At 37.9% G+C, this 14818-nt stretch overlaps 1 protein-coding gene across 2 annotated transcripts in view; it reads right to left on the bottom strand.

Moving 5' to 3' along the window:
* tdrd3 (tudor domain containing 3) overlaps window positions 1-14818 on the bottom strand; it is a 35506-nt gene that overhangs the window by 8411 nt on the left and 12277 nt on the right. For both annotated transcript variants that reach the window (XM_056243025.1, XM_056243024.1), the window contains exons 5-10: window positions 12474-12615; window positions 10766-10837; window positions 10540-10689; window positions 8127-8276; window positions 6828-6999; window positions 4005-4127 (exon numbers count right to left, since the gene is read on the bottom strand). In XM_056243025.1, coding sequence (XP_056099000.1) covers window positions 4005-4127; window positions 6828-6999; window positions 8127-8276; window positions 10540-10689; window positions 10766-10837; window positions 12474-12615 — 809 coding nt within the window. The remainder of the gene's footprint in view (window positions 1-4004; window positions 4128-6827; window positions 7000-8126; window positions 8277-10539; window positions 10690-10765; window positions 10838-12473; window positions 12616-14818) is intronic.

Below are 14818 nucleotides of genomic sequence, written 5' to 3'. Positions count from 1 at the left end.
CAGGTCATTCACACACTGAATACCGTGAGTTTCAGGTCATTCACACACTGAATACAGTGAGTTTCAGGTAATTCACACACTGAATACCGTGAGTTTCAGGTCTTTCACACACTGAATACCGTGAGTTTCAGGTCATTCACACACTGAATGCAGTGACTTTCAGGTCATTCACACACTGAATACAGTGAGTTTCAGGTCATTCACACACTGAATGCAGTGACTTTCAGGTCATTCACACACTGAATGCAGTGAGTTTCAGGTCATTCACACACTGAATACAGTGAGTTTCAGGTCATTCACACACTGAATACCGTGAGTTTCAGGTCATTCACACACTGAATACAGTGAGTTTCAGGTAATTCACACACTGAATACCGTGAGTTTCAGGTCTTTCACACACTGAATACCGTGAGTTTCAGGTCATTCACACACTGAATACAGTGAGTTTCAGGTCATTCACACACTGAATACAGTGAGTTTCAGGTCATTCACACACTGAATACAGTGAGTTTCAGGTCATTCACACACTGAATACCGTGAGTTTCAGGTCATTCACACACTGAATACAGTGAGTTTCAGGTCATTCACACACTGAATACAGTGAGTTTCAGGTCATTCACACACTGAATGGAGTGAGTTTCAGGTCATTCACACACTGAATACAGTGAGTTTCAGGTCATTCACACACTGAATGCAGTGAGTTTCAGGTCATTCACACACTGAATACAGTGAGTTTCAGGTCATTCACACACGGAATACCGTGACTTTCAGGTCATTCACACACTGAATACAGTGAGTTTCAGGTCATTCACACACTGAATACAGTGAGTTTCAGGTCATTCACACACTGAATACAGTGACTTTCAGGTCATTCACACACTGAATACAGTGAGTTTCAGGTCATTCACACACTGAATGCAGTGAGTTTCAGGTCATTCACACACTGAATACAGTGAGTTTCAGGTCATTCACACACTGAATACAGTGAGTTTCAGGTCATTCACACACTGAATGGAGTGAGTTTCAGGTCATTCACACACTGAATGCAGTGAGTTTCAGGTCATTCACACATTGAAAACAGTGAGTTTCAGGTCATTCACACACTGAATGCAGTGAGTTTCAGGTCATTCACACACTGAATACCGTGAGTTTCAGGTCATTCACACACTGAATACAGTGAGTTTCAGGTCATTCACACACTGAATACAGCGAGTTTCAGGTCATTCACACACTGAATGCAGTGAGTTTCAGATCATTCACACACTGAATACAGTGAGTTTCAGGTCATTCACACACTGAATACAGTGAGTTTCAGGTCATTCACACACTGAATGCAGTGAGTTTCAGGTCATTCACACACTGAATGCAGTGAGTTTCAGGTCATTCACACACTGAATGCAGTGAGTTTCAGGTCATTCACACATTGAATACAGTGAGTTTCAGGTCATTCACACACTGAATGCAGTGAGTTTCAGGTCATTCACACACTGAATACCGTGAGTTTCAGGTCATTCACACACTGAATACAGTGAGTTTCAGGTCATTCACACACTGAATACAGCGAGTTTCAGGTCATTCACACACTGAATGCAGTGAGTTTCAGGTCATTCACACACTGAATACAGTGAGTTTCAGGTCATTCACACACTGAATACCGTGAGTTTCAGGTCATTCACACACTGAATACAGTGAGTTTCAGGTCATTCACACACTGAATACCGTGAGTTTCAGGTCATTCACACACTGAATACAGTGAGTTTCAGGTCATTCACACACTGAATACAGTGAGTTTCAGGTCATTCACACACTGAATGCAGTGAGTTTCAGGTCATTCACACACTGAATACAGCGAGTTTCAGGTCATTCACACACTGAATGTTAAAACAATGGCACTGAAAGAGCAGAAATGGTTTCTCCACATATTAGCCCTGTCTGTTTTCTCCTAAAGCCATATGTCAGGCAGAGCTTACCAGCCGCTGAGACTTATCTAAAGCTGACTAATAGAAGCGCCTTCATTTGGGACTGGCCATCTGTTTGACGGCCCACCGGGACTCCAACATAAGAAGAGATTAAAAATCCTGATACAATGTTCCTATTATTAGGACTTCTTCCATTGCACATGCAGTGGGAATGAAGCAAACGATACGTTAGTTTGAGAGCAAGCGATCATTTACAGTAATTAAAGCACAATGAACTCTCAGGCTGATCACGACTTCAAAAGCAAGCAGGGTCTTTTATCAAGCCTGAAATGGTTTGTTTTGAAATAATGTCAAGCTAACTACATTATCCCACTTTTAACTCGGATGCTTGAAATACTGATTTAAGCTGGAAAATCAGTGAAATTATGTGAAATGGGAACGATGCAGAGATATAGAAGTGTTAACTACTTTAGAAAGTTGGCACAGAAAAAGAGTTTTCTAAGACTGTTAAAAATTGAAAAAGCTGAAATTACATATATATATATATATACCGTATATATATATATATATATATATATATATATATATCAGATGAAAAACTTAGAAATTATAAAAAAAAACCAAAAAAAATAAGTTGAAATGCCTAAAATGAATAATGAAATACAATTACATTAAAGGTAATAATTAAAAATAATTAAAAAAAAACTTAAAATACTGAATTAAAAAAAATAAACGGAGCAATTCCAATAGGGTCCTCACACCATTGGTGCCCGGGGCATAATGATACAAATTAAAACTAAAATTAAACAATATAACCGTAAAAGTAAATTAATAAATACTATAATCTGCATATTTTCAATTTAAAAATGCCATACTTTTTCCAGACTCAAATTTCCAAACCTCTCTCTAGATTTTTCAGACCATTTTTAAAATAAATGGTTCATACAGCATTATCTTTGCTATCTAGTACAGGCATCTGTAAATATTTTTATTTTCTCGTTGGTTTTCTCAGTGATATACGATAAGAAGAAGCCGCATATATTGACCTGTGACACACATCAGTTTAGGAATGTAAATGTGGTTTGATGTCTGACTTAGATGAGTGTTTGCTCCTTTATCTGTTGCTGTAAACATTATTTTAAGTGAAGCTCAAAAGACTTCTGATAAAGACAGTTTTGCATTATAAAAATACGCCTAGAATTTATTCAGCCGTGTTTGATAATCACTAAACATTTGCTGTGAAAACACTCTGCTTGTATGATACATTTATTTTTAAAAATACCTGATTTTATATTTTAGAAAACCGAATAGGGTCTGAAAACACATTTTTTGTCCACTTATCCAGACCTAGAAATGACTCGAATTCCATACTTTTCCAAACTGCGTAGGAACCCTAACAGTACATAAACAATACTAAACACTATTACTATTGGAAAGGAACAAAATAAGCCATGATATTAGCCAATTCAGATATCAATAATTTAAAGAAGCCCTAATATTGGCCTTATTGTAAAGCACCCAAGCGGCAACCTTCTAGTCTCTCTCTTGAATCCGACACTGAAGTGAGTTAAACTGCAGTTCCTCCACTGGCCACTAGAGGCCGGCTGCAGAAGAGACTCAATCCCATAAACCCGCATGTTAAAATGCACAACTTTACAGCAGAAAAAAACATGTTTACAGCCTGGTACAAAAACTGGTTTTAGTCTATATTGCTAATTTTGCCCTTCATGACGACTGTGAGAGGGGCGAATTTTTTTATAACTGATCTGTTTAAATATTTAATAGCCTTAAAGTTCTCCATAATTAAGGGTGTGGCCACTTGAATGACAGGTGGATTGCCGCTGATGTCACTACTAGCAGTTTGTCTGCTGTGTGTTAGCGTCACGTCACCTCAGCTAATCCGCCTCGCTGCACATTTTCGTTTATCCGGGAGTGACGCGCGACCAAGATGGCGACGGCCGGCTCCGCCCACTTTGGGCTTCAAAAATGCTCTTCAGGGTGACATCACGCACACTACGAACATTTTTTTTACAGTCTATGAAAGCACCACAAAAACATAATAAAGGTAAAATAAATCCGATGTACCGTCAATGGAGAATGTCCCCATTTTAGACTCTAGGAAGTCAAACAGTGTGCTGGGCCCAGACGGTCTTCCTCCTGCTTCCTCATCCTCATCCGTTCTGGAACGTCCCCGTCCACGACCCTTTCCTTTTAAAGATCAAATAAAGCATAAAATTATTAATTATTAATGAGTTTCTGAGACTGTTACAGTACTTTTTGTGCTCTCCTTTTGCCTTTGCGTTCGTATTCAGGATGTCCTATGGGTGTGCGATATACATCGTCTACGATAATATTGTGATCGTTGTTTTAACGATGTGCAATCTGTCATTATCGAATATATTCCTCACATAGAGAGTGCACAATGTGAAGTAGTCTGGTATGTTAGACTTTCCCTGCGTGATTTACTCTATTAAATGCATTTATAATGCCCTACATATTCAAGATAAGGGGCAAAAATACCTCTGTATGTCTTTAATATTTATATAATTTAACATAGTTAATCAATATCACATGAAGAGTGCAGTTTGCACTTTGTAAATATCAGCATGAGAACAAATGTGATATTGATTTTATACAACAGTTCAATAAACAAGAAGTTAATATTAAGTCATGACTTACATTTTTAGACATTATTGCCTGTTTTTGCTCTATTTCGCCAACAAAAATAGTTCCAAACAAAACAAGAGGGATTTTTTGCATCTCTGATCAACACATGGTGAATGAATGAACTGGTTGAATGAATGATTCAATGACTCTCAATAACACTGACTTGCTGCTGCCACCAACTAATGTTTTATTTTATTTTATTTTTATCATTTCTGATATCAATATTCAACTTTTTATGTTTAAAACATCAAAACATTATTTATGCATTTGTAACTGCAGGTTAAATGCATTCATGTCCCTCTGAGCTGCATTAAATCTGTGTAATTGCATCTAAATACCAGATTTTTGTCAATATCGCACACTCCTAGCGATTAACGTCCTGTTTCATAATATTTCCACACAAAATTACATTTTGGAAAATAATTGCAATGCAGTTTGTGTGCAAAGTCCGGAACAGAGATCGGCCAAAATGAAACAAAATCCTGCCGTTTTTCTCCTCTAAACACACGATTGGCAACTGGCCGATTGTGTTTATCAATGGGTTTTATTGCATTTGATTTTGTTTTTATTGCAGAGTGAACATGAATACACAGGGAAAAAGTGCCTACGCAACAAAGAAAACGTTCACCCTAAACGTGGTGTGGTGCTCGCTTTCGGGTTAAGCTTTCCGCGACTGCGCAGCTGAGTTATAGGTTGCCAGGTTGAGATGACAAACGAGTTGAAATTGTATATGGTGTGTGGATTGTGTGAATATAATGCATTTAATAAAAGATCTGTGAAATGGTCAACATTAGACAAACATATTGTTCCGATTATTCATAAAAGAGTTTGGGCCATGCAAATTATAGGAGTTTCCCGGCAGAAATAACAAACTGGGAGGGGTCCGGGAGATAGGGCTAAAAAACGGGAGAAACCTGGGAAAAACAGGAGTGTTGACAGGTATGTCTATAACAGAATGTAGGCCACAATTTGGACACCGTTACCATAGGGGAATAACTACCAAATAGATATTTTTAATAGCATCTCATAATTTGGCAGCCGGTATATTAGGCTACTGTCACTTTAAGACCTGACGCACGGACCCATTATGCTCTTTTATATAGCCAATATACTTTATGTGCGCGCACTTTGGGTCAATACGCGCCAGAATTCAAGCCCTGAACCACCAACAATATTCATCCGGAGCAAATTAAGCGAGTGAGTAAAGGGTTGGTGTGTTGACTCGCTGTCGGAGAGATTAGAGAGCGAGAGCTGGTGTCTTTTGTATCTATTCTGCGGAAGAGTTTCAGATCTTTCAGTATCAATATGCATCGAAAAATCAATATTACTGCCAACACTAGATTGCACTTGTTTTATTATTTCAGATGCCTTTTTAAAAGACTACAATTGAAAAATGTATATTACAGTCCCTCCAGAAAAACACGATCATGTGATCGCATGATTCAGTGCATAATCAGCCAAAGTCTGCATATTTATACGGGGGGCATTTTTTCGAATACGCCGCACTTTCGCCGCATAAATTGCCGATTTCTGTGCAAAATATGCAGGGCTTGCATGATTTCATAATCCTCGCATTTTCGTTGCAAAAAAAAAAAAGTCACATATATCTGAGCAGAAAGTTGAAAAATGTTGCGTTTGCTTCACACAAGAGCCGCCGTTTCCCCCGGTTGCCATGGGAACGTTATGAAGTGATGTAATTACGCGACATGAACATCATCGAAAAGCTGTAAAACAGGAACACACTACAGAACTTGTTTGACTCATCAGTGTTTTGTAAGTTTGATGTGTTTATTAAGGTCTGAAATAAAACAAGATGAGAACTGAAATATTCCAGCACTTTCTGTGATGTATATGCTTGCTTATCATAAGAAGTCATAAGAAATAGCTCTTTACATTAAGGTAGGAGCCTAGTGAGAACAGGGTGTTGGGGAATCACTTTTCTTTCTCTTTTTCATCAAAACGCAGTTCTTGCAAGTTCCCGCAATTTCATCGCATAAAAATCCCGCATATTCCATCGCATTTTTTATGAAAACGGGCCGCATAATCAAGGGTTTTTGCCCGCAACAATCACAAAAAAACTCGTTTTTCTGGAAGGACTGATATTATATCAAATTCAACCCGAAATTTAACTGCGTTACACGCCACCGCTGAAATACCCCCGGGTTGGCGGGTGTTAATGTCAAGCCCTGCTCGCAACTATCTGAAGGTTTCTGATCTTTCCTCGGCGCCCGAAGGCTTTACCTCGTGGAGGCGGGCGGCTCTGCTCGGTCTGGGCCGCTTTGGGCTGGTTTGTTCCGGTGAGGAGGAAGTTGAGGGCCGTCTCCAGGTTATTGTTGTGATCCAGCAAGGCTTCTCTGGCCGCCTCACGGTTGAAGCCCATCTCCATGATGTCCCTCAAAGCTCGCTCATCAACCTTGAACAGACAGCAGCAAATCATGAAATCATGAACTCGAGGGTCATCGAGCGTTGCATTAAAATCCATCAAGCAGGGACAAGAGAACATGTAGAAAACATGCAGAGCACTTCTGGAGTGCAAAAATAAACCAGAAAAGACAAGGTCACATCGACTGATCTTTTATTCAGAGAAGGCATTTCCTTGCTACTCTACTGGCATTAGAAGAAAATAATGGCATTTAATTATAAATAAAAGCCCATCACACAATTTTTGGGCACTTGAGATGTTTTTCCAGATTGTTATTTAAGAAACACAGTAGAAAATCTATTAGCAAAACCTTCATGTCATTTTTTTAAAGAAATTAATAGTTTTATTCAGTATTCAGCAAGAACACATTAAATCAATCAAAAGTGACAATTTACAATAAGGTTTAATTTAAAGTATTAACTAACATGATATAACTATGAGCAATGCATTTGTTACAGTATTTATTAATCCTTGTTAATGTTTGTTAATAAAAATACAGCTGTTAGTTCACGGTGCATTAATGTTAACAAATACAACGTTTGATGTATTAGTAAATGTTGAACTTAACATGAATTATGATGAATAAATGCTGTAGAAGTCTTGTTCATTGTTAGTTGATGTTAACTAATGAAACCTTATGGTAACGGGTTACCAAAATGTATCAGTTTTTCCAAAAATATGAAGCAGCACAACTGTTTACAACATTGATAATAATCAGAAAAGCATCAGATCATCATATTAGAGTGATTTCTGAAGGGTCATGTGACACTGAAGACTGGAGTAATGATGCTGAAAATCCAGCTTTGATCATAGGAATAAATTACACTTTACTATATATTCACATAGAAAACAGAATTCAGAATTTTTACTGTATTTTTGATCATTAATAAATGCAGCAGAAGAGAAAAACATCAATAAAATCTCTGTTCAGATTCCCAGATGACGCTTACTTATCTGTGCAACAACACATTTTTACATTTTATGATACTTGCAAGAACCAATGGCTTAAATAATAGTGAGTGTTCAGTCTATTTGGACCTTCACTTTTTACTGATCATCTCAACTTTAAAACTGCTGACAGGACACCATTTATTTTTATGAAGATCTTTGCATCTTACCAAATCTCTGTAAACTCCTTCTGACTTGTTCTCCGTCCAGGGCTTCTCTCTCTCCTCTCTTCTTCTTTGATAGGAGTCTCGACTCCTGTAGGAGGATCCTGGATTGGCAAGGTTTCCTCCGGCATTGCCTCCACCGCCAAACGTACGCGTCTAGAAGGAAATCAAGAGCACTATGAAAAATAACAAAACACTGATGCAACTCCAGCACAAGAACATCAGATTTCTTCCATTAACACACACAACTTTAGCACAAAAAACAACAATTCTGGACTCCACGAGTGTGTTTTTAAGTTTAAATCAAGCTGGGTTTTGAAACACAGTCCAGGTCCTGCAGAGGCAAAGTGTTCAATCATTCACTTATCACGATACATTCATAATTACATACTCGAAATCAAACAATTCTTAATGAAATATCGGAGAATATTAAGTTCACCCATGGCCTGAGGATACAGTCATGAGAATGAACAAATTCAATTATATAATGCTTTAATGCATCAATATTTCATTATCAAAAGGTGCTGTTTTGTTGCAGGGGATGAAAACGATATTTATTTTGAATTGAAATGTCAATATCTTTGTGAAAGAGTGTATTCTGTAAAATGCTGAAATCTGGGTTATGTGTACACTACACTTCAACGGTTTAGAATAATAGAGAGAATAATAAGAGATTTTAAATGTTTTTGGAAGAGTCTTCTGCTCAACAGGGCTGCATTTATTTGATTAAAAATACAGTAAAACAGTGAAATATTATTACGATTTAAAATAGCTGTTTTCTATGTGAATATATAGTAAAGTGTAATTTATTCCTGTGATCAAAGCTGAATTGTCTTCATGTCTTCAGTGTCACATGACCCTTCAGAAATCACTCTAATATGATGATGCGCTGCTCAGTTATTGTCATTAAAAATTGGTTCTCATTATTATTTTGCTGCTTACATTTTTTTTCAGGAATCTTTGATGTATAGAAAGTTCAAAAGAACAGCATTTATTTGAAATAAAATCTTTTCCAACGTTATAAATGTATTTAAATGTCACTTTTGATCAAATTAATGCATCCTTGTGGAATAAAAGCATTTTTTTTTTTTTTTTTACTTTTGCAAATCTAGCAAAATCATCATATTAGAGTGATTTTCTGAAGGATCATGTGACTCTGAACACTGGAGTAATGATGCTGAAAATTCAGCTTTGATCACAGGAATAAATTACACTTTACAGTATATTCACATAGAAAACAGCTGATTTACACTGCAATAATATTTCCCTGTTTTACTGTATTTTTTATCAAATAAATGCAGCCTTGCTGAGCAGAAGAGACTCTTTCAAATCGTAATCATTCCAAACAATTGACCGGAGATGTTCACTACTATTGTTAATAGTCTTAAAGTCCCTGTAAAGTCAAAATTAAGTATGTGTTTTGAGTTTGTCACACCACAGAAAAATGTGTTATTAGTCACCCAGCCAAATTTGAATGATAAAAAAAGCCAGCAAGTACATAAAATAAGCTATCAAAATCTTGAAAAAATGAGCAGTAATCTCTGCTCTCAAACGCTGGGGGCGTGTCCACTGGCTGCGCTGAAACCACGCCCACTCGCGGGAAAGCTGCCGTCGTCGACTCGCCACACTCAACTCTACAGCCGGAATGGATGCTCGCACGGTGGGCACGCACTGCCGAATGGCACCAGTTGTCCGCGCGACGGGAGGATGAAGGCTGAGGCGGGAGATAGTCGGTTCGGCCCCATTCACCAGTAACAGCGGATTATCAGTGAATCCCAGTTGTCTCCGACGAAAGTTTATAAAACTATCCCGTGTAAAATGATTACTTACAGAGGCGGGTTTTGGCGGTGATCCTCAGCTCTCCATCAAGGTGGCTCTTCACAAAATTAATCCACTTCTTCTTGATGTAATCGTTTTTCGGAAATTTAAACAAGGACACCGATCTGTTTTGTACGTGATCCGGTGATCGCATCCAGGTAGTACGCATTTCCGTGACGAAGGCATAGCTAGTAGCTAGCAATCTGTAGGCTGTGTTACTAATAATAGTACTGACAGTAACTCGCGATTGAGCGGCACACTGATGTGTATGTCAGTATGTGTGCTCTATAATACTGTTAGGAACGGCCAGCCTCAGCGGCTTTAGTGCGTCATCAAGTAGGGGCGTGTCCAGGAGCTCAAGGGCTCCAGTGCGTCATCGAGCCCTGTTTTAGCCCCGCCCAGAAAATCCGGAAAATAGCAATGGTGAAAAACTGTTTAACGGTCTAACTCCACAATTCAGTACTTCACAGTTCACAGTCTTTGTAATATGTTTTAGCAATACATTTCTAACATTTATAATGTGTTTAGAATTTTTTTTTGAAATTGCCTTTACAGGGACTTTAAACACATCTCGTAATAATGGTTATGAACGGCAGCGCACCTCTTTGCTCTTGGCGACCTCAGCGATAGCAGCGGTTCTTTGTTTCTCAAACTCGTCGTTGTCGTCCGCAGATTTGACAGCGTTTGTGCTTTGAAGGGTCTTCCTCTGATCCAGGGCTCTGCTGTCCACCTGCTCCTTATGAGCACATTTCTACACACAGATCACAGCGGATTATACAACACTAATCTCCCGGGGAATCAAATCAACTGATGTAAAGAGTCCTGACCTGTCCGAAGGGAACGAACGGAGGAGGTCCACCTTCGGCACCGATGTTTCTGCGGTTGTGCTTGGCCAGGCTCTTTACAGAAGAAAAGGTTGAAGGTTTCATTAGATAGAGTCAAACACACATTTATTCAGACACCTTCAATATTTCTCACATTATCACAGTTTATTCGCTGTAGTTTAGAAAATGGTGATGAAATATGACAATATTTGACTGGTTTTGTCCGTCCTTCTGTTAGACTCTCACACATGAATTATGTTGAATATCTGTCAGCTGTTAAATTTAACTACACAATTAGATAATACCAGTTTAGCTCAACCAGTGACCAAGCAATGCTTCATGTTGTTCAGTGTGTGTGTAAAAAGAGCATTAGCAATTACAGAAAACACACTTCAGCAGAACATGATCAGCTCAAAGTGGAGGAATCATTTTTGGTCACATATTGTTACTGGTAGTCACTGTATGAAGAATATTTGGGTATAATATGTCATAGTTTACTTTATTTTGCTCTCCTCACTTACATAAATGAACTATAGTGTCCTGCACACACTAGTGAAAACATATCAAAAATGATACCAGGTGTGTTTTGACTGTATGTGAATAAAGTGAATCCAGAGAGGGGAGAAAAATCTTTGGACTGAAGTCATTTACCCATCAAGGTGAATAAAGAAATGTGCCTTATGCTTTCTGGCTTTGATTGATAATTAAAATAAATCATCTGTTGCCAGTGTGTCATCCATCACTGAGCTGAAACATGATATTAACAGATGGCCACAGGCACTGCTGTTTCTGCTTGACACCGCGGCTTCGCTTTCTTAACTTTTAATGAATACAACCTTTAAAGAGGGCATATTTTCATTTTTCAATATTTTACACTTTTGCATCTCTTCTTTTCTCCCTAGAGCCCACTTAAAATGTTAGTCAAGGTTTCTTGCACTTAAAACATTCAGTTTGTGATTTAGTTTCATGATTTTACACACACTCTTTGAAATTTCTGAAAAAAACAACAGTTTGTGCTATAGTGCATTTAAGAATCCTATATGTAAATTTCCTCTGTTGTGATTGGCTGAGCTCCATGTGCTGATGTCATTTAAAAGACATCTCAACCTCCAGACCTTCAAATCTCAAATCTATGCTCAGTAAATCATTATTTACCTCTCCATTTCTCTGTCTTCCACTTTTTAATTTTTGTTACATGTTTACTTAATCGTAATAATAATTATTTGTAATTATTTGGTTGTCTCCATCTGCTTTTCTGCTTGTTTATTGTTATAATAAGCAGATTGCTTGTCTCTTTGTCTGTCAACTGTTTGTATTATTTTGTGAAGCGACCTTGTGTTCTTGAAAGGCATTATAAAAAATAAACATTATTATATTATTAAAAGGACGGGTGAAATTGATAAACTCAGACATATTTCAAATGAAATTAGCATGATTGTTACACACAGTAGAGTGAACCTTTATTTAATAGAAGCAAGAAGAAAGAAAATGTCTCCATTAAACTGCATCATATTACCAGAATACATTCATAATAAAAGAGAAAACTATCGATTTTCCTGGAGCTCAAAGAGTAGAGCGTCGACGCTTGCAACGCCAAGGTCATGGGTTCGATTCCCAGGGAGAGCAAGAGCTGATGAGAATGTAACGGTGTACCTTGAAACGTATGAAGTCTGCCAAATGCATAAATGTAAATGTAAAACATGTCTCTCACCCTCTGAAACTCCCACTTGTCAATCATGTGATCCACCTCGCCTCCGAGAACGTCGATTTTGGAATCGTCCAATAGCAGGATGCCGTTCTTAACCTGAACGACCCCCAGGAGCTTCACTTTGGTTCCAGGCGGCGTGTTCAGACTGAAAGTGGAGCGGAAATCAAATTAAAGTGGATCAACCATTGAACAACAGTGACACCAAAGTTGGTAAGATGTTTTTGAAGAGCTGCATTTATTTAATCCGAAATACAGTAAGAACTGTGAAATATTATTACAATGTAAATCATCTGTTTTCTATTTGAATGTACAGCAAAGTGTAATTTATTCCTGTGATCAAAGCATCATTACTCCAGTCTTCAGAGTCACATGATCCTTCAGAAATCACTCTAATATGATGATCTGATGCTCAAGAAACATTTATGATTATTATTATCAGTGTTGAAAACAGTTGCGCTGCTTAACATTTTTATAATAAACTTTTAAAAATATTTTTTTCTTTGATTAATAGAAACTTCAAAGGAAAATATGTTTTTTTTGTAACAATGTTTAAGTCTTTACTGTCACTTTTGATCACTTTAATGTGTCCTTGCTGAATCAAAGTATTAATTTCTTACAACAACAACAAAATATAACTGATTATATTTCAATTGTATTTCAAAGGGAAAAAAAAGCAATGGCTATTATTGTTGCAAACATTAAGATCTGATAAACTTTTTCAATCCAAATTTCATTCTCATAACTGCATTACAGGTTATTTTTCTGATTAAAATAAGAATTTGTGAGGAAAGTGTGCATATTTGAAATGTCTTAAGTCTGTATATGATAAGTACCAATATAATTTATGAATTTTTCCTTTTGATTATGGGGTAAAATGTGATTTTTTTTTTTTAAGAGACCCCAAAATAGGTCAATTTTCCTTATTTGGCGGCTGCAATGACTTTCCAGAAAGCGGTGGTGAGAGAATTTAAAATTCATAATTGCACTTCTCTGCTTTAAATGCTTCTATTTCCTGGTTGTCAATCAGGGTTTTTTTCTCTGATGTGTTGCAGCTTTAGTAAGTGTGGGGCATTTGCTGTAAGTTGGGATTAAGAACTGGCTGTTTGACTTTAATTAAAGATTAAAGGAGGGGGAGAAGGGATGGATTGAGAGAGAGGAAGAGTCAGAAACTCTATTTTGCCCTCACAAACACTCTAATACCCGAGGAGAGAAGTGGAGCAGGGAATTTTCCAAAACGCAGGCTTATTTCCTCAAACGTGTGCCCTTGCCTGCTCCCTGATCAAATGTTAATGCGACGCTCTGCACTGCAGAAGAAGCTCCTGCTATAAATACATGCTCTCCTACACGGCAAATAAACTCGCCCTCAAGCACACAGCCGAACCCTCGTTAGACAAGCCCGAGGGGTTTGTCATGTGACGCGACTATTGCAATTACAGACTTTCCTGACCAGTCCATCGCCACGAGACTCAAAGGAGCCGATCCGATCCGATCCCCCAGGAGCCGTCAGACAAAACACTGTTTGTTCCAGTGCGATGCTTTGGTTCATTCAAACAGCTCCACTTTCATTCGAAGCTCATTAATCATTAATCAAGGAAATAATCATTTGAAGCGAGCAACACCAAACTGAAATTGTAACGATTTTATGCATTTAGCAGAAAGATTTTTTTTTTTGTTATATAACTTAATTTTTTTGTTAAAGTTCCCATGCAGTCAATAATTGTATCCCTTAAAACTCATCTTGAGACATTTTAACGTTTTTTTTTTTCTGTGAAAATTGTTTCTTCATGCCTTAAAATAGCTTGAATGTAACTCGACACCATTGCTTCATGAATATGCAAATTAGTCCCCGCCTCCACTCACTCGTCACAGCGGCTAGAGAGAGCCATAGAGAGAAAGAGTTGCGACACGCTTTGATGTCGCCGCGACGGCTGTCACGTGGTTCATGTAAGCCCCAATAGTTCCAAAACATACGCGGGCTGTCATGTTCTTCTATGGACAGACAGCAGCGATTGGATTATTAAACGGTAAATATAAAATAAAACACACACCCAAGTACTTTTTAAGCTGTTATTGCATTTTGTTAATGTCAGTTTTGCATTTGGAGAGGCAGGGTGACAACTTAGATAAGTTTTAGGCTATTTTTTTGGAGGGAAAAGCTTAGTGTTCATGTTCGCATGGGTAGTAGCACTGGCTTTAGCGGCTCTAACTTAACTTTTCCATGTCATTCATCTGATGATGGACGTCTCGTGATATTTATTTTAGCACAACTGGGCTGTATTAGGCTATTGATTCCCGTGATCTTGCTTATAAATTCCGATTCAGCCATTAGCCTACCTTCGTGATCACGC

Source organism: Rhinichthys klamathensis, unplaced genomic scaffold (genome assembly GCF_029890125.1).
Source record: "Rhinichthys klamathensis goyatoka isolate OS25496 unplaced genomic scaffold, OSU_Roscu_1.1 h1tg000769l_1, whole genome shotgun sequence".
Lineage (NCBI taxonomy): Eukaryota > Metazoa > Chordata > Actinopteri > Cypriniformes > Leuciscidae > Rhinichthys > Rhinichthys klamathensis.
This window is presented reverse-complemented; position numbering and strand designations above follow the sequence as displayed.